The 21,546-nt window shown below is 39.9% G+C and overlaps 2 protein-coding genes across 2 annotated transcripts; one reads left to right on the top strand and one right to left on the bottom strand.

Moving 5' to 3' along the window:
- Positions 1–973: 973 nt before the first annotated feature.
- sec61b (SEC61 translocon subunit beta) lies at positions 974–4,832 on the bottom strand. Its single transcript, XM_026316555.1, has 4 exons — positions 4,675–4,832; positions 4,019–4,116; positions 2,747–2,851; positions 974–1,518 (listed from the first exon to the last, which is right to left on the bottom strand). Exons 1-4 carry the CDS (start codon positions 4,675–4,677, stop codon positions 1,431–1,433), a joined length of 294 nt encoding a protein of 97 aa, XP_026172340.1. The 5' UTR covers positions 4,678–4,832; the 3' UTR covers positions 974–1,430.
- A 233-nt stretch (positions 4,833–5,065) lies between these two features.
- On the top strand, positions 5,066–14,295 carry alg2 (ALG2 alpha-1,3/1,6-mannosyltransferase). Its single transcript, XM_026317836.1, has 5 exons — positions 5,066–5,254; positions 8,936–9,107; positions 9,238–9,375; positions 9,753–9,920; positions 12,701–14,295. Exons 2-5 carry the CDS (start codon positions 8,937–8,939, stop codon positions 13,439–13,441), a joined length of 1,218 nt encoding a protein of 405 aa, XP_026173621.1. The 5' UTR covers positions 5,066–5,254; position 8,936; the 3' UTR covers positions 13,442–14,295.
- Positions 14,296–21,546: the final 7,251 nt, after the last annotated feature.

The raw sequence follows: 21,546 nt of genomic DNA, 5'->3' as shown, positions 1-21,546 counted from the left end.
GTCAAATAAGTTGCAAGTAGCTGTAATTTGTTTAAACTTAGCATTAATCATTAGGTGAACTGTCAATCATTCTGAAACTAGATTCTCAACATTTTTGAAGCTGTCTTTCCTAAGATGCCTGTTCTGTCTCAAAGCATAACTATCCAGAATGTAATTTTTATTGCAACAAAGGATCTGTAAATGCCTCTTGGCATCAGTCTTGCAGTGGTTATAGAAAGTTCAAAGCCAGAGCATTACCTCACCTGTCATTGAATATGATAATGAATGAGAAAAATATGAATGAGAAACAATAGAGTTCATCTTCCAGTTCTAATCATAGATCGCAGGTCACATTTTTGCCATCTGGCCCTAGGGCATGGACAGAGACAGGAAAAGCTTTCATGTTTTCTGCTCCAGCAACTTCAAATATTTTGCAGAGGAAAATTAAATCAACAAATTGGGTATCACAAATTGAATTTGGGTCTGTTGTAAAGTCTTTGTCTTTAGCACAAACTATGTTTCTTAACATTGTCTTTTTTGTAAGCACACTGGACTTTGTAAGCACACTCGACCCTTGTTTCGTCATAAGGTTATCTGTAATTTGTTTACTTTTTTATTGTCCGTGCATTTTTTACTTACTTTTGTAGCATTTATGTTTACTGTTTAATTCCTATAGCATTTGTATTTATTTCTGTTTGCACTGGAGTACCCCCCCCCCCCCCGTACCAAATCAAATTCCTTGGCAATAAAACTCATTCTGATTCTGATTCAACTTGTCCTGTTTACTTATTTTAAGCCTTTATGTATGTTGCCTGGTACTATTGTTGTATATTGCTGTTTTCATGTTGGATTTCCCTGTGAAATTGGGATGCTGTTTACCTCCATCTGATTTTACCTGGTTAAACAGACAAATATAATCTTTTCCTCCGCTGATAACTAATTTAACTTGAAATATTTTAAAAACAAAAAAAAAAAAAACTTATTTTCCCAACACTGAATTTTACTTTTTTATTGTACAATATCACAATTACATTTTGTACAAATGCTGTGAAAAAAAAAAAAAAAAAAAAGATCAGGCAACAAGGAGAAACGTTTGCTGGGGGCCTGAAAACAATGTCTGAATGCTGCACGGAACCTTGCAGCCGCTTGAAGGGAGGAACGCATACGCTACTACAGATTACTCCCATTCACTCGATCAGATGATTAAAAAAAACCAAAAAAAAAAAAAACAGATGGGTAACAAACAAGGTGCATACCAGCATTAGATGCAGATGAAGCTTGTGTAATGTAAAGGCTGCATAAAAATCCAGTCTGTGTGTCAGATGTGTCATGTAGTAATAGTTGGGGAAAGAAAGTAATAAAGGGCATAGTTGTTTTGTTCATTTGTTGTTTGGTCCGGATCCAATGTGTTAAGAAGCCGAGGTGCAGGGTCAGAGGTCATCAGGCAGGTTTTAAGAGCGGGTGTACTTTCCCCAGATGTGCAGCATGAAAACTGAAGCAATGAAAAGCAGACTCATCACCAGCACTGGCACCGGACCACTGTAAGAACAAAGAAACACTTAACACCCAAACACAAAACCATCATTTGCTGTAACTCCAACCAGAGTGAGAGTGGTTGATTTTATTGATGGGCTTCAGAAACAAGGAGGGGCTCTCATCTCTGAAGGAGGGACTGAGTGGGGGATGGGGCACATCACTAAGTAGCAGCATTGCCATGCCAACCATCTCCTCCCTCCTGTCAGAAGGCTGTAATTGAGTTGACCTTTCAGAGTGGATCCTTTAATGAAGCTTTGAGACCGGCGTCTAACGCAGGAACAAACATGCACCCGATATACAGCACTGTAAGGCAAGTCTGCCCTGCTTCGACTGCTTGAGACACACACTCAATAACCACCTCAGCATCGATCAACCATAGCTGACTAAGGCCAGGAGACAGGATGCCTTCTGTGATATTAGGGGCGAGGATGCGGCAGAACAGAAGTTTGTGAGGCAGAGTTTTTTTTAATGTGTGCTTTCCGAACATACAGTTTGTATACAGACACATGCACTTAAGTCAAGCTTGTCCATAGCTCAGATATTTGTTTTGCCACAGAGGCACATCTGCCCAATTTCCTGACATTAAACATTCCTCCCATTCTACCAGCCTTATGAACAAAAATAATGATGACACAAGGGTCGGAAATACTGAAAATTAGTGTTATTCTGTGAGTAGGTGCAACCCAAAAATTTGTTTGAGTATAGGTATAAGTCAGAGTTGATTTAAAAAAATAAATACATTTTGTGCTGTTCTTAGTTCATTATAAAATGTTATTCAAAAAGCCTCATGATGACCTCTTAATTCAATGTAAACTTTGATTCTAGAGAGAAAAATTCATTCATAAGTCAGCACTGACTTGTGTGTGTGTGTCTTCTTTGATTGAAAATGCATCCATGCACACGACTTATTTCTGATGAGGACAGTGTCCAAGTTTTTCTTTGCTGCCACAGCTCAAGGCCTATTCACATACAAAGTGTTTTTAGACATTTTTTGATGATGTAGTGAGCTGGAGTTTATCAATCAAATCAATAAAAACATTGCTGATTTGTTCATCATGAGCCTACATAAAAACATTTTTTTCCTGTACATTTCAGCTGTCAGCAAACTTGGTGGAGATCATTTTCAGTCCGCTGCTCAGAGGTTGGAGTTGAGGTGGAGTGAATAGACTTAACACTTCAGTAGTGTTTATGCCCTGCTCACTTTTAGCATGAATGGCTGCTTTGCACTTACACTTTGAGTCCTGGCGAGTCTTCTGTGTAGAAGCGCCACATACCACCAGTGCCTGCCGATCCTGTGGTCCTGCCACCGCTGCGTGTGCCACTGCTGGTTGCTTTCCTATGGAAAGGACACACACACACAGACACACACACAATGTCAGAAATATGTTAATACGGTACAGTAACTGTGGTCATGCCAACACAATATCTGTGTTTACATGACATTTTATTTGATTTCCAGCTGTTAAATGTAAAATTTGTTTTAAATAAACATGCTTTACTTACATTACATAAATAATGACGAAATACAGAAAAAAAAAAAGAAAAAAAAAAAAATCACAGTTTATGAGAACATAACCCAATTAGGTGAAATTCAGATATTCTTTTTTTTTTTTAAAAACTCATTCTCAAACCAGAATTTTATGACCTTTCAAATAAAAAATCTTAGCAAACTTCACAAACTAATGTGTTAAAACCATCTTGAAATTTATTTAAAAAAATAAATAAATAAAACAGTGCATTATAGCCTGGACTTTGAATGCAATTCCAAATACAGTAGCTGGTGATTAAAAAACAGAATGATTCATGGCTGCTTCACTCATCTGATGAGATTAAACTGAGGTTAATGAGGTAATGAACAGGATGAAAGTAACGGGTAATAATGACAGGGGTAACAACAAGCCTTTGATTACACACTGATTAAGCCTACAGAACATCTATCTGCTGCTCTAATCTATGAAGGACACAGAAATATACAGGGAAGTGCTATCTCAAAATCATCAATCACTTTTTACTGTATGATGACATGATCAGGCAGGGTCATAATTCTGGAGATTGTGTGCAGACTAGAACAACAAAACTTATGTTCTCATGTTTAATACAAATTGGGCATCAATAGATGAGTTTAAAGTAGCACGTAGGATACATGTGTGTCTCAGTAAGATATGAACCACTAGTCACTTTTCAGGTCTCTGAACTTTACCTTTTCCCAAAGGATATTCCTTCATTTGACATTTTGATGATGTCAGAGAGTCCTCTCTAACACATCTGTCCAAAATCTCCCATAGGTTCTGAAAGGGCTTGAGCTAAGGCTCTAATCATAAATTACATCTGTCATACTCAGGTCACTTGTGGCCTGTATGGAAGAATCTACTCTTGTTTTTCTCCACCAATTCATTTTATTTTTCATTCATCTTTATGTATCATGTGGAAACTTTTCCCACTGTATCTGTATGCTTCAATGAGCACAGCTTGTACCAGCAGAAGTTCAGTGGTCAGTTTTTACCTCTGTCTGACTGTGGAGCCTGCAGCTCGCGGAGCCACTGTCTTACTGGGGGAACGACTGGACGCCCCAACGTTGGTTGCACTTGCTGCTGGTCCAGGCTGAGAAGAAGACACCAAAATTAATTCAAAGTTAGCATTTCTTGGACAGGATTCAGCTTTGTTTACATAAACCCTCTATTCAAATTCTAATCCTAATCCTAAAACCAAGCCTTAACCCTCAAAGAACACCAACACACACACACAAACACACCTAAATCTGATCTATTACATTTAAATAATAAAAAAAGACTGATTCTTGAGTAGTTAGTTAAATCACGTGTTATTCTAAACTGCACAATGTTTTATTTCAGAAACTGGTAGCACAGGCCTAACTATATAATAATTGCACTGTTCATTTCTTTCACCGTCTAGTGGTAACATGCAGTGTCCACCAAATGTAAATGTGTATAAATAATTCATCCAGTGTTATAGCAGTTTAAAATGTGCCTTGCTGACTGATTTGTAGTTACATCGTAGGTTAGAGATGCTTTAGAACAGCCACGTCTACAAACGCTTACGCTAGCATTAGCAAGCTAGCTTAGAGATAACAGTAAATGAATGCAATAAAGCTTGTTAGCTTCAACACTAGAAGGTTTTAGGTTAAGACGAGTATGTTACCATGTTACTTTAGTTGTTCCGATGCGAGCTGAAACCCTGAGCCACTCTTCAAGCTGATGTCCACGTCAAATGAAGGGAAGGCAGTCGGTGTTTGAGTTGATTAAAACTTAATAAGGGGGCTCACAAAAAGCTGACGCTTGGCTAAGAAGGACACGACTAAAAAACGCAGGACCGGCGAAGGCAACCAAGCAGATGCCTGACTGGTTTAACTCATTCAGCCCCAAAAAGTTTCAAACAAGCATTCTTTTTTTTAGATTATTTTGTATTATTTGAATGCATTTCGCATATGTTTTAAAAATTTGTCTTATTGTTTTTGTTTTATATGTTTCATTGTACTTTAATTCAAAGGCAAATTAATGAATCACCTCGACTGTGAAGAAGACGTGTCTCACAGGAAGCATGTCTGGTCACAACGAGGAAACAGGCGCCATTGTGGCTCAAACCTGAAACACTAGCATTTTGACCACAACGGTTTATATGAGCCAAATAGGCGTCTGTATAGTGGAGATTCTTGACGGTTGCTTGCTGTTATGGATAGCCAGACAAGTTCCCAAGTTTAAGGTAGTGAAGAAACCCCAAGGTAAAATGCTTTATAATTAATCTGTACCAAGATGTGATTGTGGTTGTCTGTTATATTTGCTATCTGGAACGGGTTATTTTCATCAAATAAGCTAACGTTAGTTAGTACCCATAATCCTAACGTTACCATGGTAATTTAGCTAAAGAGATTTAATCTGCCTTTTCTAAAGTATACACTTATCTAGCTAAATCTGAAGCCTCGTTTGTGTGGCCAACAGGGTAGCTACTTGGGCACAGTGTGACAGCAACGTTGAGAGGTGTAGCTTCGGTATAACGTTATTTTCTTAAGTTGTGTCATTAAGTGCTGTAAGAGGTGAAGGGTGTAAATTAAAGTTGCACAGTTAGAAGGATAGATTAGCAAAGTTTGCGAGCAGTGCAGCTTTAAAATGTTTCCTGGAATCACAGAATAGATTTATGAATCTCTTATGTTGGAAATAGTTTTCAGCAACTTTAACACTGAACTTTTCCACATTTTCTCACATTATGACCACAAACATAAATATATTTTATTGGAATGTTATGCGAAAGACCAACACAAAGTGGCATACAATTGTAAAGTAGAAAGAAAATTATGCATGAGTTCAATTTTTTTTTACATATGAAAAATGAGTATTTTCTCTGGTGTGTCGTGTCTAAGTTAAACTGTATTAAGTAGCTTGAGTTTGGCAGCAATTGCCCTGTCTGTTTGCTAAACAATTCATCTGTCATTCTACCTGATATAGATGTTTCATGTCTTTTATTTTATTTTAAATGTTATATGTAAACCAGCATTGTCTTTTTATATTCTTCTTTTCTTTTGGGCTGCTCCCTTCAGGGGTCACCACAGCGAATCATCTGCCTCCATTTAACCCTATCCTCTGTATCCTCCTCACCCACACCGACTATCCTCATGTCCTCCTTCACTACATCCAAGAACCTCCTCTTTGGACTTCTTGTAGGCCTCCTTCCTGGCAGCTCTAACCTCAGCATCCTTTTACCAATGTATTCACTGTCCCTCCTCTGAACATGTCCAACCATCTCAATCTGGCTTCCTTGGCATTTTTCTCCAAAACATCTAACATGAGCTGTCCCTCTGATGTCCTCATTCCTGATCCTATCCATCCTCGTCACTCCTAAAGAGAACCTCAACATCTTCAGCTCTGCTACCTCCAGCTCTCCAGCTCTCCAGCCTCCTGTCTTTTTCTCAGTGCCACTGTCTCTAAACCATACAACATTGCTGGTCTCACCACTGTCTTGTACACCTTTCCTTTCATTCTTGCTGACACTCTTTTATCACACATGACACCTGACACTTTCCTCCACTCGTTCCAACCTGCTTGCACACGTCTCTTCACTTCTTTTCCACACTCTCCGTTGCTCTGGACTGTTGACCCTGTTGACTGTTGACTTAAAATCCTCCACCTTCTTCACCGCTACTCCCTGTAACCTCACTGTTCAACTTGAGTCCATCTCATTTACACACATGTACTCTGTTTTACTGTGGCTAAGGTTCATTCCTCTCCTTTCCAGAGCAAACCTCCACCTCTCTAGATTTTCCTTCACCTGCTCCCCGCTCTCACTACACATGACAATGTCATCTGCAAACATCATGGTCCACAGAGATTCCTGTCTAACCTCACCTGCCAGCCTGTCCATCACCACAGCAAACAAGAAGGGGCTCAAAGCATCCTTGGTGCAGTCCCACCTCCATCCTGAACTCTGTCAGCACACCTCACCACTGTCTTACAGCTCTCATACATGTCCTGCACCACTTGAACATACTTCTTTGCCACTCCCGACTTCCTCATACAAAACCACAGCTCCTCTCTCTGCACGTCTCCCTTGTTCTTAAAGATAGGCACCAGTACACTTCTCCTCCATTCCTCAGGCATCCTCTCACTCTCCAAGATCTTGTTAAGTAGCCCAGTCAAAAACTCTACTGCCACCTCTCCTAAACACTTCCATACCTCCACAGGTATGTCGTCAGGACCAACAGCCTTTCCATTCTTCATCCTCTTCAACGCCTTCCTCACTTCATCCTTACTGATCTTTGCTACTTCCTGCTCCACAACAGTCACCTCTTCTACTCTGTGCTTGCTAACATTTTCCTCATTCATCAACTCTTCAAAGTATTCCTTCCATCTTTCCATCACACTTGTGGCACCTGTCAACACATTTACATCCCTGTCCTTAATCACCCTAACCTGCTGCACAATCCTTCCCATCTCTCTCTCCAACCTGTACAAATCCACCTCTTCCTCCTTAGTGTCCAACCTATCATACAAATCCTCATACGCCCTTTGTTTGGCCTTTGCCACCTCTACCTTCATCTTACGCTGCATCTCCCTGTACTCCTGTCTGTTCTCTTCTGTCCTCAGTGTCCCATTTCTTCTTAGCTAAGCTTTTCCTCTTAACACACTCCTGAACTTCCTCATTCCACCACCATGTCTCCTTATCTACTTTCCTCTTTCCAAATGACACACCAAGTACCCTCCTACCTGTCTGCCTGATCACTTTAGCTGGAAGAACCTCCTGACCTCCCAAAGCCTGTTTCAGCTCCTCCCCGAAAGCCACACAGCACTCTTCCTTTTTCAACTTCCACCACTTGGTCCTCTGCTCTGCCCTTGTCCTCTTCATCTTCCTTACCACCAGTCATCCTACACATCACCATCCTATGCTGTCTGGCTACACTCTCCCCAGCCACTATTTTGCAGTCACTGATCTCTTTCAGGTTGAAACTTGTGTGCTCCTGACTTCACTCTTATATGTCACCCTATGCTCCTCCCTTTTCTGTAAAAATGTGTTGTACAGCCATTTCCATCCTTTTTGCGAAGTCTACCACCATCTGTCCTTCTGCATTCCTGTCCTGCATGCCAAACTTACCCATCACTTCCTCGTTACCTCTGTTTCCCTCACCAACATGTCAGTTGAAGTCTGCCCCAATCGCCACTTTCTCACCACTAGGGATACCCTGAATCACCTCATCCATCTCCCTCCAGAATTTCTCCTTCTCTTCTGACTCACATCCTACTTGTGGGGCATATCCACTGACAACATTCAACATCACACCTTCAACTTCCAGCTTCAGACTCATCACACTATCTCACACTCTCTTCACCTCCAGAACATTCCTAGCAAAATCCTCCTTCAGGATAGCTCCTACTCCATTCCTCTTTCCATCCACACCATGATAAAACAGCTTGAACCCTGCTCCTAATCTACAGGCCTTGCTACCTTTCCACCTGGTCTCCTGAACACACAAGATATCCACCTTTCTTCTCTCCAACATATAAGCCAACTCTCCCGTTTTCCCTGAAAAAGTCCCTACATTCAAAGTCCCTATTCTAAGTCCTACACTCCTGCCCTTCCTCTTCTCTCTTTCCCCACGAACATGCCTTCCTCCTCTCCTTCTTCGACCAACAGTAGTCCAATTTCCACTGGCACCCTGTAAGTCAGCAGCACTAGTGGTGGTTATTGTTAACCCGGGCTGCAACCAATCCGATATGGAAGTCATATTTGTGATTCGCATGTTTGATTTGGCTTAAATTTTATGTCGGATGCCCTTCCTGACACAACCCTCTGCATTTACCCGGACTTGGGAACGGCACATGAAGACCCCCTTGTACCCCCCTGTGGTTGCATTAGCATTGTCTTTTTATATACTCCATCTTTAATTTGAACTTTACTCATTTTTTGTGTGCAGGATGACACGGGTGGTGTTCCTCCATCCGGACCTGGGTATTGGTGGAGCAGAGCGGCTGGTGATAGATGCTGCTGTGGCTCTGAAGTCTCGTGGCTGTAGCGTACAGATCTGGACGGCCCATTATGATCCAGCACACTGTTTCTCTGAGACCCTGGACCCAGACTTGCCTGTGGTACATTAACAAATGCCTTACTACATAATGTTGTCTCTCAAAGATTCATAGCAAAAACAAAGACTAGTTTGTGTAAAATGCAGAATCTGTGATGGCTATGATTTCATAGTTTCTATCACTCTTGTAATAGGTATGCGTGGGAGACTGGCTTCCCACCAGTGTGTTTGGCTACCTACATGCTCTCTGTGCCTACCTGAGGATGATCTATGTGGCCCTCTACCTAGTCATTCTCAGCGGGATTGAGTATGATGTCATCTTTTGTGATCAGGTGAGTTGTGTCATTCAGTAACTACCTCTGTTGGCTTTGTCATTGCCTATTTGAGTTCTTCTGAGCCTTCTGTGGTTCTCTTTCACACTAATAGGTGTGTATTCAGTGGTTAAATACTTTTAGTATTTACATATATTTGATATATAGTGAGTTGTTTCAAGTTTATTTTTGTTAGTTTTATCTCCATGTGTGAATGATAGGCCACATTACTCTTACATGTTACACTGATCACATTAATCAAAGCACTATGAGTCATACATATGCATAGATTCAAAATGCTGTCATATTTGTTTCTGATTAGTCAAAAAAAAGAAAGTTTGTTTTTTTTTCCAATTTTTTTAAAGAAGACATGTACTTTTTTGTTTATTTGTCCTCAGGTTTCTGTGTGTATCCCGGTGCTGAGACTGTCACGACACAGGAAGAAGATTTTGTTCTACTGTCACTTCCCAGACCAGCTACTGACCCAGAGAAAGTCAGTACTGAAGAAGCTTTACCGTGCTCCCATCGACTGGCTGGAGGAATGCACCACGGGCATGGCTGATATGGTACGTGGTTGTTATTGTCATATTGTGTTGTTTTATTCTACTGTATTTACAGTGGGTACGGAAAGTATTCAGACCCCTTTAAATTTTTCACTCTTTGTGTCATTGCAGCCATTTGCCAAAATCAAAAAAGTTCATTTTATTTCTCATTAATGTACACTCAGCACCCCATCTTGACAGAAAAAAACAGAAATGTAGAAATTTTTGCAAATTTATTACAAAAGAAAAACTGAAATATCACATGGTCATAAGTATTCAGACCCTTTGCAGTGACACTCATATTTAACTCACATGCTGTCCATTTCTTCTGATCCTCCTTGAGATGGTTCTGCTCCTTCATTGGAGTCCAGCTGTGTTTAATTAAACTGATTGGACTTGATTAGGAAAGGCACACACCTGTCTATATAAGACCTTACAGCTCACAGTGCATGTCAGAGCAAATGAGAATGATGAGGTCGAAGGAACTGCCCAAGGAGCTCAGAGACAGAATTGTTGCAAGGCTCAGATCTGGCCAAGGTTACAAAAGAATTTCTGCAGCACTCAAGGTTCTTAAGAGCACAGTGGCCTCCATAATCCTCAAATGGAAAAAGTTTGGGACGACCAGAACTCTTCCTAGACCTGGCCGTCCAGCCAAACTGAGCAATCGTGGCAGAAGAGCCTTGGTGAGAGAGGTAAAGAAGAACCCAAAGATCCCTGTGGCTGAGCTCCAGAGATGCAGTAGGGAGATGGGAGAAAGTTCCACAAAGTCAACTATCACTGCAGCCCTCCACCAGTCGGGGCTTTATGGCAGAGTGGCCCGACGGAAACCTCTCCTCAGTGCAACACACATGAAAGCCCGCACAGAGTTTGCCAAAAAACACATGAAGGACTCCCAGACTATGAGAAATAAGATTCTCTGGTCTGATGAGACCAAGATTGAACTTTTTGGCGTTAATTCTAAGCGGTATGTGTGGAGAAAACCAGGCACTGCTCATCACCTGCCCAATACAATCCCTACAGTGAAACATGGTGGTGGGAGCATCATGTTGTGGGGGTGTTTTTCAGCTGCAGGGACAGGACGACTGGTTGCAATTGAAGGAAAGATGAATGCGGCCAAGTACAGAGATATCCTGGAAGAAAACCTCTTCCAGAGTGCTCAGGACCTCAGACTGGGCCGAAGGTTCACCTTTCAACAGGACAATGACCCTAAGCACACAGCTAAAATAACAAAGGAGTGGCTTCGGAACAACTCTGTGACCATTCTTGACTGGCCCAGCCAGAGCCCTGACCTAAACCCAATTGAGCATCTCTGGAGAGACCTGAAAATGGCTGTCCACCAACGTTCACCATCCAACCTGACAGAACTGGGGAGGATCTGCAAGGAAGAATGGCAGAGGATCCCCAAATCCAGGTGTGAAAAACTTGTTGCATCATTCTCAAGAAGACTCATGGCTGTACTAGCTCAAAAGGGTGCTTCTACTCAATACTGAGCACAGGGTCTGAATACTTATGACCATGTGATATTTCAGTTTTTCTTTTTTAATAAATTTGCAAAAATTTCTACATTTCTGTTTTTTTCTGTCAAGATGGGGTGCTGAGTGTACATTAATGAGAAATAAAATGAACTTTTTTGATTTTGGCAAATGGCTGCAATGACACAAAGAGTGAAAAATTTAAAGGGGTCTGAATACTTTCCGTACCCACTGTAGATGAATACAAATGCCTAGCTTCTTTTAAAGACTTGGTGTGAAATGTTAAATGAACAAAGAAGCGAAAGAACATACACAGTACAAAAATGGCTTGCAGAAATTAGGACAAATTTAAAAATCTAAGAAAAAAATGTTTAGAAAATATGCTTGAGGTTTGTTCTAAGTTCCTCAGGTGGAGCATTTATTTTAATTTTTTAAAAGTAATAGCATAAAAAGGCCATTCTCTCAATTTAATGTCAAGGCCTTTCTGCTGCAATTTGTATAACTTGTTTTAACTATGGTAACAACCTTATTACAGTGTTACATAGTCATTTTTTGTGGATGTATTTTGATTGTGTACACATTGTGGAAATGACATGAAGACCCAAATAATAATAATGATGATGCAAGTCATTTGCAGCCTAGTATTATTATTACTATTATTATTATTGCTGCTAATTAGCCAGTCATAGTCTTCCATGCCTATGAAGTAAATATTAACAAATAATGTCTAAAAATTTAGTAAACGTTTTTGTATATGCCATTCCTTGTAATCATGAAATATGTAGATGTTGTACATGGGTCAGGCGATACATTGAAGACTTCTATACAAAATATAAATGCTCAGTGGTTTTGAATTTTACGGAAAAATAGTTTCTTCATAATTTTGTTTACTGCCAATGCAATAAACAATGCAGCTCATGCAAACCTGCAATTAGCAACCCAGAAATTGGTTTGGCCACATCCAAATTAGATTGCAGTCACAAGCCATTTAAATATTGCTCTATTTTAACAACAACCAGAGTTGATTTGCTCAGAATCATTTTTATCTCACCCAGATGTTGTTTGACAGGTTAAAAGAGGTTGTGTGTTTGCTCCCCACCGACTTTGACTCTTGAAAGCCACAGTGCTTTTGCAGCCAAGATGTGGTAAAACTGCAATGTAACAGAACAAATAAATACAATGTATTATAATTTTACTTATGGCCTAAATAAACTGAAGTGATTATTCAAAGTAAGATACAACCTGATCTTCTCAGGCAGATACTTTGATTTTTGAAAACACCAGTGATATATGTGAGATCTTTATAACTAAGCTCTCTGTACTTCCTAGTAGATTCTGGTAAACAGTCAGTTCACCATGGGCATCTTCAGGCAGACCTTTCATAGTCTAAGAAGTGTCCAAACGGATGTCCTCTATCCCTCCCTCAACATACATACCTTTGACCAGCTGTCCACTGATGCACCAGGCCTGGAAGGGCTTCTTCCTGAGGGAACCTCCTGTCTGTTTCTTTCTCTCAACCGATATGAGAGGAAGAAGAATCTGGGGCTGGCTCTGGAGGCTCTGGCAGCCCTAAGGAGCAGCCTTCCTCCAGGCCAGGGAGCAGGTATTCACCTGGTGGTTGCAGGTGGCTATGATGACCGGGTTACTGAGAACATTCAACATTATACTGAACTGAAAGAGCTGGCTGTGCAGCTCCACCTGGAAGACTGTGTCACTTTCCTCCGCTCCCCCTCTGATTCACAGAAGGTGGCACTGCTGCGGGGTAGTGCTGCCGTGCTATACACCCCAAGCAGGGAGCACTTTGGGATAGTTCCTGTTGAGGCCATGTACTGCTGCTGCCCTGTTATCGCTGTGAACTCTGGGGGCCCCCTGGAGAGCATTGCAGACGGAGAGACAGGCTTCCTGTGTGAGCCCACAGCTGAGGCCTTCTCCAAGGCCATGGAGAGGCTCGTCAGGGAGCCCCAGCTCCGCAGGGACATGGGACAATCTGGGAGGAAGAGGGTACAAGATAAGTTCTCGCTTCAGGCTTTCTCAAACCAGCTGTACGGGTACATTGTCAGGCTGAACCAGTGATGTGAAGGCTGGAAGAGAAGCTAGACAAAATCTGTGGACTTGTTGAAAAATAATCAACTGAACTGTTAAACTGACTGAAGCAAATGTTTTGTAACAGAAAATGTATGTGCATATGTGCAAGGAGGTGTGTGAGTGTGTGTGCGCGCGCGTGTGTGTGTGCGCGTGTGGGGGGGGGGGTTGACTTAGAGGGCAATTAATCAGCGTTCCCCTAGAGAGGTTGCTGAGAGAAAAACAGCACGGAATTTCTATACCAATTAAGAAAAGAGTAACGAGTTTATCTATCCTGTCTCTAGAAAAATACCACCCTTATAAGTCTATATGTGTGTGTATGTTTAAGTGTTATTGTACATGTTGTACAGGTGTAGCAACCCAGCAACCAAGAGTCTAGTAAATGAGTGTACCAAAAGGTGTGCGTGCGTGCGTGTGCGTGTGTGTGCGTGTCTTTGCTTTAGTAGTCTTTGTTTTTGTGTGTTTGGGGCTAAAGAAGAAGAATGTAGTTACCACCATGTGCCATCAGACAGTGCACAGTCCCAGATCAATAAACAGGATGCTCCCCACAACTTCCTGTCCACCCTGAGCTTTGTTCCCCTCCTCACATTCGTAAGACGCTGGCCTGTCCATGACTCCTGCTGCTGGGTGGAGGTTATTAGCACATGATAGAGTGTGTTTGGCTTTATTAGAGGTCTGGCTGATGGGCAGTGTGCCTGCATCTGGGTCATTATCAAAGAGGAGAATAACAGAAGGTCATTGTGTCTACATGCTGGCCTCCTCAGTCCTCCTACAGTATAAAAATGCTCTTATTGACATTCCTGAAGTCTTAATAAACAAGAGGACACATAGTTTCCTGACTCTTATTGGCTGTGCTTTTTTTTTTTTTTTTTTTTTGGCCTTTAATAGTTTGCTAAGGATTCTGTGGGTGAGCACAGAGGCCCAGAAACATTGTTACAGTTGTGAACAAATTTGATTGTTCCTTGACTTGTTAGATAAAACTTTCTCTGACAAAGTAGCAGCAGAGGATTTCTTTTGTTTTGCTCATTAGCAAAGTTAGTCTGTCAGATATACATAAGAGGCACTGGAGAAGATCTCAAGTTTTTGTCTTCATCCATTGCTGTATTATCATATGCAAACTTTAAATTGTATCAATATGTGCTTCATTCTTGTGTTTTTAAAGGTAATCTAAGAAAGAGAGTAGATAATTGAGGTTAATGGCTGGTTGATTAATCTGCCAATTAGATAAGATGTTAATCCATTATGGGCTGTATTGTTCATTCAGCCACCACTAATCAGATTTTTTTTCTGTCATGTCTCGGGTTGTTTAAATCACTGTTTTTCATTTAATAAATAAAACATGATTTAAAAACAAAAATCTATGAAAAACTATTACAAAATTTGTGTTACAGAAGGTCCTCTTCTGTCCTTCCCCATAAATCATTAGATTTCTTTAGAATCTGTGTCATGACAACTGGACATCTTGTTGAGTTGAGACTTTTCACCACTCATCCAAGTGGCTTCTTCAGTCTAAGGGAAGTTGGTTAGACATCTCAGCAATATCACCAGTGTTAAATTAACACTGTCAGAGTTGGTTTAATTCACTAAATAATTAATAACACCATTTTAGGAAAAGTCATGAACTGAGATATGTATGGGGTTTATTTGAGAGAGTTACAGGCATTTGAAAATGAGGGGAGTAAAAAATGACCCCTTGGCTGCTCTAGTGTCAAATGTATTTTACTTGAATTGAGTTTTTCTCATATTGATTCGGACATTTCTTCATAGTCAATTTCCAAAGCTCAAATGCAAAGAAACTTAACAGATACTATTTGTTTTTCAGAACTGCAAATTATTTGTCCAATTAGGGCTGGTGGCTTTGGTTTAATTTAAGATAGATACTAACATCTAGCATCACAGTGATAGACCTCAGTCAATTCATGTATATAATCCTTTTATTTTGGATTTGTGCAATTAGAATAAAATAGATATGTTATAATTTTATATTCAGAATTAGCTTGAGCAGAGAATTGAGTTTTGTTTTTTTGGGGGGGGCGTTACATTTATTATTTATTATTTAAAAAAAAAAAAAGTCCCTTCTCACCCCTATGGGTGGTGTGTGTGTGTCTTCCTCAATCTCGGGTCCTCTACCAGAGGCCTGGGAGTTTGAGGGTTCTTCGCAGTATCTTAGCTGTTCCTAGCACTGCGCTCTTCTGGACTGAGAGCTCTAATGTTGTTCCTGGGATCTGTTGGAGCCACTCTCCCAGTTTGGGGGTCACAGCCCTGAGGATGCCGATTACCACGGGGACCACTGTTGCCTTCACCTTCCACATCTTTTCTAGCTCTTCTTTAAGCCCTTGGTATTTCTCCAGCTTCTCATGTTCCTTCTTTCGGATGTTGCTATCACTTGGGATTGCTACATCTACCACTACGGCTTTATATATATATATTATATTATATTCAGGTAAATTCTTTTTTTTTTTTGTATAGTGCCAAACCACAATACAAATCATCTCAAGGCACTTTACAAAAACAAAAAAAAAAAAAACAGAGAAAAGAACAGAAACAATAAACAACAAATAGACACTGTAGGTTGGTGGGGCCAGTAACTGCACATCAGCGATATACAGCTCCAGGATCAGGGACACCTGCGGAAGGTACAAACTAGAGGAGAGAGCACAAGGTTAGTGACATTCAATGGTGGAATATACATGTGAGGGGGGAAGAGACGGGAAGGGAAGGGAGGGGAGAGGTAGGGGAGCTCAGTGCATTGATGGTCCTGGGCAGTCTAGGTCTATAGCAGCATAACTAAGGGATGGTTCAGGGTTGCCTGAAGCCAGCCCTAACTATATGCTTTGTCAAAGAGGAAGGTTTTAAGTCTAGCCTTAAAAGTACAGAGAGTGTCTGCCTCCTGAACCCAGGCTGGGAGCTGGTTCCACAGGAGAGGAGCTTGATAGCTAAAGGCTCTGCCTCCCATTCTACTTTTGGAAACTCTGGGAACCACAAGTAGACCTGCACTCTGAGAGCGAAGTGGTCTATTGGGATAATATGGTACTATGAGGTCTTTAAGGTATGAAGGAGCTTGATCATGAAGGGATTTGTATGTGAGAAGAAGGATTTTAAATTATATTCTGTGTTTTACAGGGAGCCAATGAAGAGAAGCTAATATAGGAAAAATATGATCTCTCTTGCTAGTTCGTGTCAGGACACTGGCTGTAGCATTATGGATTAACTGGAGGCTTTTTATGGTAAAGTAATCTAGCCTTGAGGTAACAAATACATGGACTAGTTTTTCTGCATCATTTTGAGACAGGATGTTCCTAATTTTGGTAATGTTGTGCAGGTGAAAGAAGGCAGATTTAGAGATTTGCTTTATGTGTGAGTTAAAGGACATGTCCTGGTCAAAAATAACTCCAAGGTTTTTCACAGTAGTGCTGGAGGCCAGGGCTATGTCATCTAAAGTAGCTCTAATTTTAGAAAAGTTATTTCTGAGGTTTTTAGGTCCAAATACAATAACTTCTGTTTTCTCTGAATTTAAAAGTAGAAAGTTACTGGTCATCCAGGCCATTATGTCAGTTAGACACGCTTGAAGTCTGATTAACTGGTTTGTGTTAACAGGTTTCATAGATAGATACAGATAGATTCATAGATACAGCTGAGTGTCATCTGCATAGTAATGGTAATTAGAGTGCTTCCTAATGACATTGCCTAAAGGAAGCATGTACTGGGTGAACAGAATCGGTCCTAGCACAGAGCCTTGTGGAACTCCATAACTAACTTTTGTGCGTCTGGAAGGTTCATCATGGACATGAACGAACTGGAATCTGTCCGATAAATAGGATTGGAACCATTTTAACGCTGTTCCTCTGATCCCAGTCACATGCTCTAATCTCTGTAATAAGATGTTGTGGTCAATAGTGTCGAATGCAGCACTAAGGTCTAGGAGGACAAGTATAGAAACAAGTCCATTATCTGAGGCTAAGAGAAGATTGTGGGTGACTTTTAACAGTGCTGTTTCTGTACTAGATGTTCTCTAAATCCTGACTGAAAATCTTCAAATAGTTCATTCCTGTGTAAGTGATCTGATAGCTACTTAGCAACAGCTTTTTCTATGATTTTAGAAATAAATGGTAGATTGGATATTGGTCTATAATTAGCCAAGACTCCTGGATCAAGACTAGACTTTTTGAGTAAGGGTTTGATTACTGCAGTCTTAAAGGCTTGTGATACGTAGCCTGATACTAGAGATAAATTTACCAAGTCCAATAAAGATGAGTTAATTAATGGCAGGGTGTCTTCAAGCAGTCTAGTTGGGATGGGGTCTAAGAGACACGTTGATGATTTAGATGAAGCAACTACTGATGTGAATTCAGAGAGATCTATGGGAGAGAAGCAATCTAAACATAACTGGGATCTTACAGATGATTCAAGAGCTACTGTAGTAGAAGATTCATTTATTGCAGGTATAGGAAGCATCTGCGGAATTTTGTATCTAATTGTTGTGATTTTATTTGTAAAGAAACTCATAAAGTCATCACTGCTGAGAGCTAAGGGAGCACTGGGCTCAACAAGGCTGTGACTTGTAGTTTGTTGTAGGTTATTTGATCTGTCAGTACTACATATACTCAGTTGGCTGTTTATTAACATTGAGGCTGTTTTAAACCAGTCCCAAAAAATGTGAATGTCATTTTTTTTTCTGATAAAATAATTAGGCCCTTTTTATAACTGAACTATTGGCTTTTAAAACTATGTTGAAAAAATAAAAAAATCATTATAGACGAAACCCAGTTGTTTCCAATGTACACAACATTATAAAGCGTGTCCACTTCAAAAAGGAAGATAGGGAACTCAGGAACTAGCCACACACAACCTATATAGACAGTTTTTAAAATGCAAATACGGCAAGAATGGAAAAGTGTGTGCTTGTGCGTGTGTTCCTGCAGTATTGCCACATGCAGAGGTATTAAAAGTAGATGATGAGGAGGCACAGCTGCAGTGATTTAGAGCCCTGTTAGGCCACATGATAAAAAGGCTCAGTGGAGCCTGCAAGGGAGGGAAAGAGACACAAACAAAAACACAGTAGCAGTAAACACACCTTTGTATTAGTCCAGTCTATATGTGCCCCACTTTACTACCTATAAAGAAAGATGGTGTCTGAAGTCACTTTTCTGTTTCTTCATGTTTTCTTTGCTTTTTAAAAAAACTGTCTTTAGCTCAAAGTTTTAAAAGAAGAATGAATGTCCCTTCCCTCTCATCTGCCTCCACCTCCTCTCTCTCATTGCCTTGCGGTGGGGTGGTTATTGAGATCACGGTGTGTCTGAGTGGCAGTGATAACCGGTACCCAGGTGCCACTGGCACATGGTGTTTAATTAATTAATGAGACCGCAGGGTTGGTTTTCTAATTCCACCTAACCAAGCACCGTGGTGTGGGGGAGATAGCCCCGAAATATTTAGGTGTGTGTTTTCAGGCAAGGAAAGGAGAGATGCATGCAGGAGTGTGTGCGTGTTATGGGTGGATATCTATTTTGTTGGCAGTTTGGGAGCTGGTTACCTTGTTAGTGGAATATTAAATATGTATGGAATATTTTTATTCTGGCTTTTAATCCTGCCTTATGATTGTTAGTTAATCATGGGCTAAATGAGGATGATGATGAGAGAAACAATTTGTATTACTCCATCAATCTGAAGCCTGGTGTTTGTGCACTAAGCAGGTCATGGACTCATTAACCTGAAAACTGAGAAATGTACATGGAATATAAACATTGAGCAAGAACTGGATGGTTTATAGACCAGTGTTTTACACAGGTTTAGGGAATCGGGAAATATATAACTGAGATTTGAAGTCCTTGAAGTGTATTGTTTCTCATTGATCATTTTATTTTTTGGTTGAATTTAGTTCCTACTGCTGAAAGGACAAGAGCTTGGTTCTGCTGGAGGTTTCATCCATTTAGTTGTCAAGTGCTTGCTCATTACAGATTTGCTGGGTTTCTATGTAAAGTGCCTTGAGTTTACTTTATTGTGCTTTGGTGATATACCAATAAATCAAATTGAATTGCCATGAATTGAAGTATACGAAATATGTTACTGACTTTGTGCACATGAACAATATTGTAACTGCAGTATGAGTTTGCACAGTTGTGTGAAGTATAATACTCTACACTGTATATGCCATTCAATGATAAAAAGAGCCAGTACAAGACTTGAGTATTAATTGTTCTGTATGCAGTTCTATTTTGTATTTCATTTCTATTTTAGTTTCTGTTTCAGCTTAATTTTTCAAAATACAAACAAATCTTGTCTGCTTCTCAGCACATGATTCATCAAGCACAAACATACAAAAATGACATTTCTTATTGGTGGTGTTTTAATCAGTGATAAATAAAAAGAACATTTAAAAAACTCTAACCCATACTTTCAAATTATGTTCCTCATTTTTTTAACGATGTATTAAGATTCATAATGTATAATCTATCTCAGTGTTCTTTTTTGCTCCAGATATTTTCATTTTCAACACAGATGATTGGAGTTTTATTGTTAGGTAGTGCACAGAAAAGAGAAAGATCCTCGCTTGTCATGCATGATAGAATATGCTTGAACAGTCAAACATCTGCATTTGTATTCACGGCTCATCTTTAAGAGCTGTTTTACATGGTGCATGTTAACAAATTATGTGTTTCATACTTTACTGCTTCCATAAAGTATTCAAATATATTATCTCAAATCTCATAAATGTTAACACTGCACAACTCTTGTGCTCACACTGGCAAACAGTATTTGGTGCTGATATCACACAGGAAGGAATGATTTACTTTGCTTCATAAAATTATTCTCTCTGTGGGAGATCACAATAAAACTTCTTTAATCTGAGATAGTAGAATATTATAGATAGCCTCTATAAAAATGGCTTTATGGCACAGGAAAGAGAAACATTACGACTTTTACCCTGTGTATTGTGGTTTCAACCATCTAATAGGTCAAAGATAAATGAGTCCATAGATTTCACACATCAGATGTCATCTACTGTAATTCACAGTAGGTTTATCAGTAAAACTGTTAGGAGTTTTGTCCAGTAGGAATTAATAAATAATCCTAGGGGGAAAAAACAAAAGAAGTAGGTTGCATCTTCTGTTTTGACACAGGTATAAGTTATTCACTGTTGTTTCCACATAGCAATAATGTAAACTACACATATATACATACATACATATACATTGTGTTCTGTGATGTCTACTTGATATATTACTAGTTGGTTGTCATTCTGCTACATCTGAACTCCAGCTACTTTGTTGCTGCTCTCATTTACAGTATATTAGCTGAACAGTGATAGAGTACATCAGTTACTATTGCACAGTTTGAAATCAGGAAGCACAACCTGGCTTTGTGTATTCTCATAGCTCAAGACAGCTTTACACCATAATATATCCACTCCCCAATTGGTACCCCAAAGCCTCCCAGCTGTTTGGTAATGATGATAATGTTTCTGTTGGTAAGAGTGTTTAGGCCAAACCACACATCAAGGAAACCATATATCTTTTTCTCAAATCACCTTTACAGAGAAAGTGGACACTAGAAGGGTAACAAAGTTCAATTTAAATGATAACAACCAATCATATCAGCCTCCTAGTTACAATTCTGAGTCTGGCATTGTGAAAAGTGCTGACTGTGACACAGTACACAAAACAGCAGTAAAATTGGCTTCTTTAGGACAGTTGAATGATGTGACTACAAGCTAAAATCTGGACGTAAAATATGAGAGGAATTAGAAAAACAAGATTTTGTAGGTGGCAGGTACATTTAAAGGTGATTTTTATGAACAGCAGGAAAAATCTGTAAGATACACCCAGAAGTGTTCAAGAAGCTAAATCTTTGTTTTTTCACCTAACTCTCAAAAATAAAGCAGATAACTTTATTTTCCAGGGTTAAGGTATACTGTACCTTTAAGACAGGTCAATGGGTGAATATCCTTCAATATAGTCAATAATGGTAAATGTAGACCATCTATCATAACTAGAGTAGAGGCTAAATTTGAAATTTTATTATGCTGTAATTCATCTGCTATTTTAAATTTATGTCCCAGATAAGTGCACATATGTACACACACGAACAGACACAGATAT

Source organism: Mastacembelus armatus, chromosome 16 (assembly GCF_900324485.2).
Source record: "Mastacembelus armatus chromosome 16, fMasArm1.2, whole genome shotgun sequence".
Taxonomy (NCBI): Eukaryota; Metazoa; Chordata; class Actinopteri; order Synbranchiformes; family Mastacembelidae; genus Mastacembelus; species Mastacembelus armatus.
The sequence above is the reverse complement of the archived record's forward strand: the minus strand, read 5'-3'. Positions and strand labels throughout refer to the sequence as shown.

What these genes read in the sequence shown, in the direction of transcription:
- sec61b (XM_026316555.1), bottom strand. An exon ending in GGCTCCACAGTCAGACAGAG is followed by an intron (nt 2,852 to 4,018) that starts GTAAAAACTGAC and finishes TCCTTTCCATAG; the next exon opens with GAAAGCAACCAGCAGTGGCA. An exon ending in GACTCGCCAGGACTCAAAGT is followed by an intron (nt 1,519 to 2,746) that starts GTAAGTGCAAAG and finishes TTGTTCTTACAG; the next exon opens with TGGTCCGGTGCCAGTGCTGG.
- alg2 (XM_026317836.1), top strand. Translation starts at nt 8,937, where the DNA reads ATGACACGGGTGGTGTTCCTCCATCCGGACCTGGGTATTGGTGGAGCA. An exon ending in TGGACCCAGACTTGCCTGTG is followed by an intron (nt 9,108 to 9,237) that starts GTACATTAACAA and finishes CTCTTGTAATAG; the next exon opens with GTATGCGTGGGAGACTGGCT. An exon ending in CCACGGGCATGGCTGATATG is followed by an intron (nt 9,921 to 12,700) that starts GTACGTGGTTGT and finishes ACTTCCTAGTAG; the next exon opens with ATTCTGGTAAACAGTCAGTT.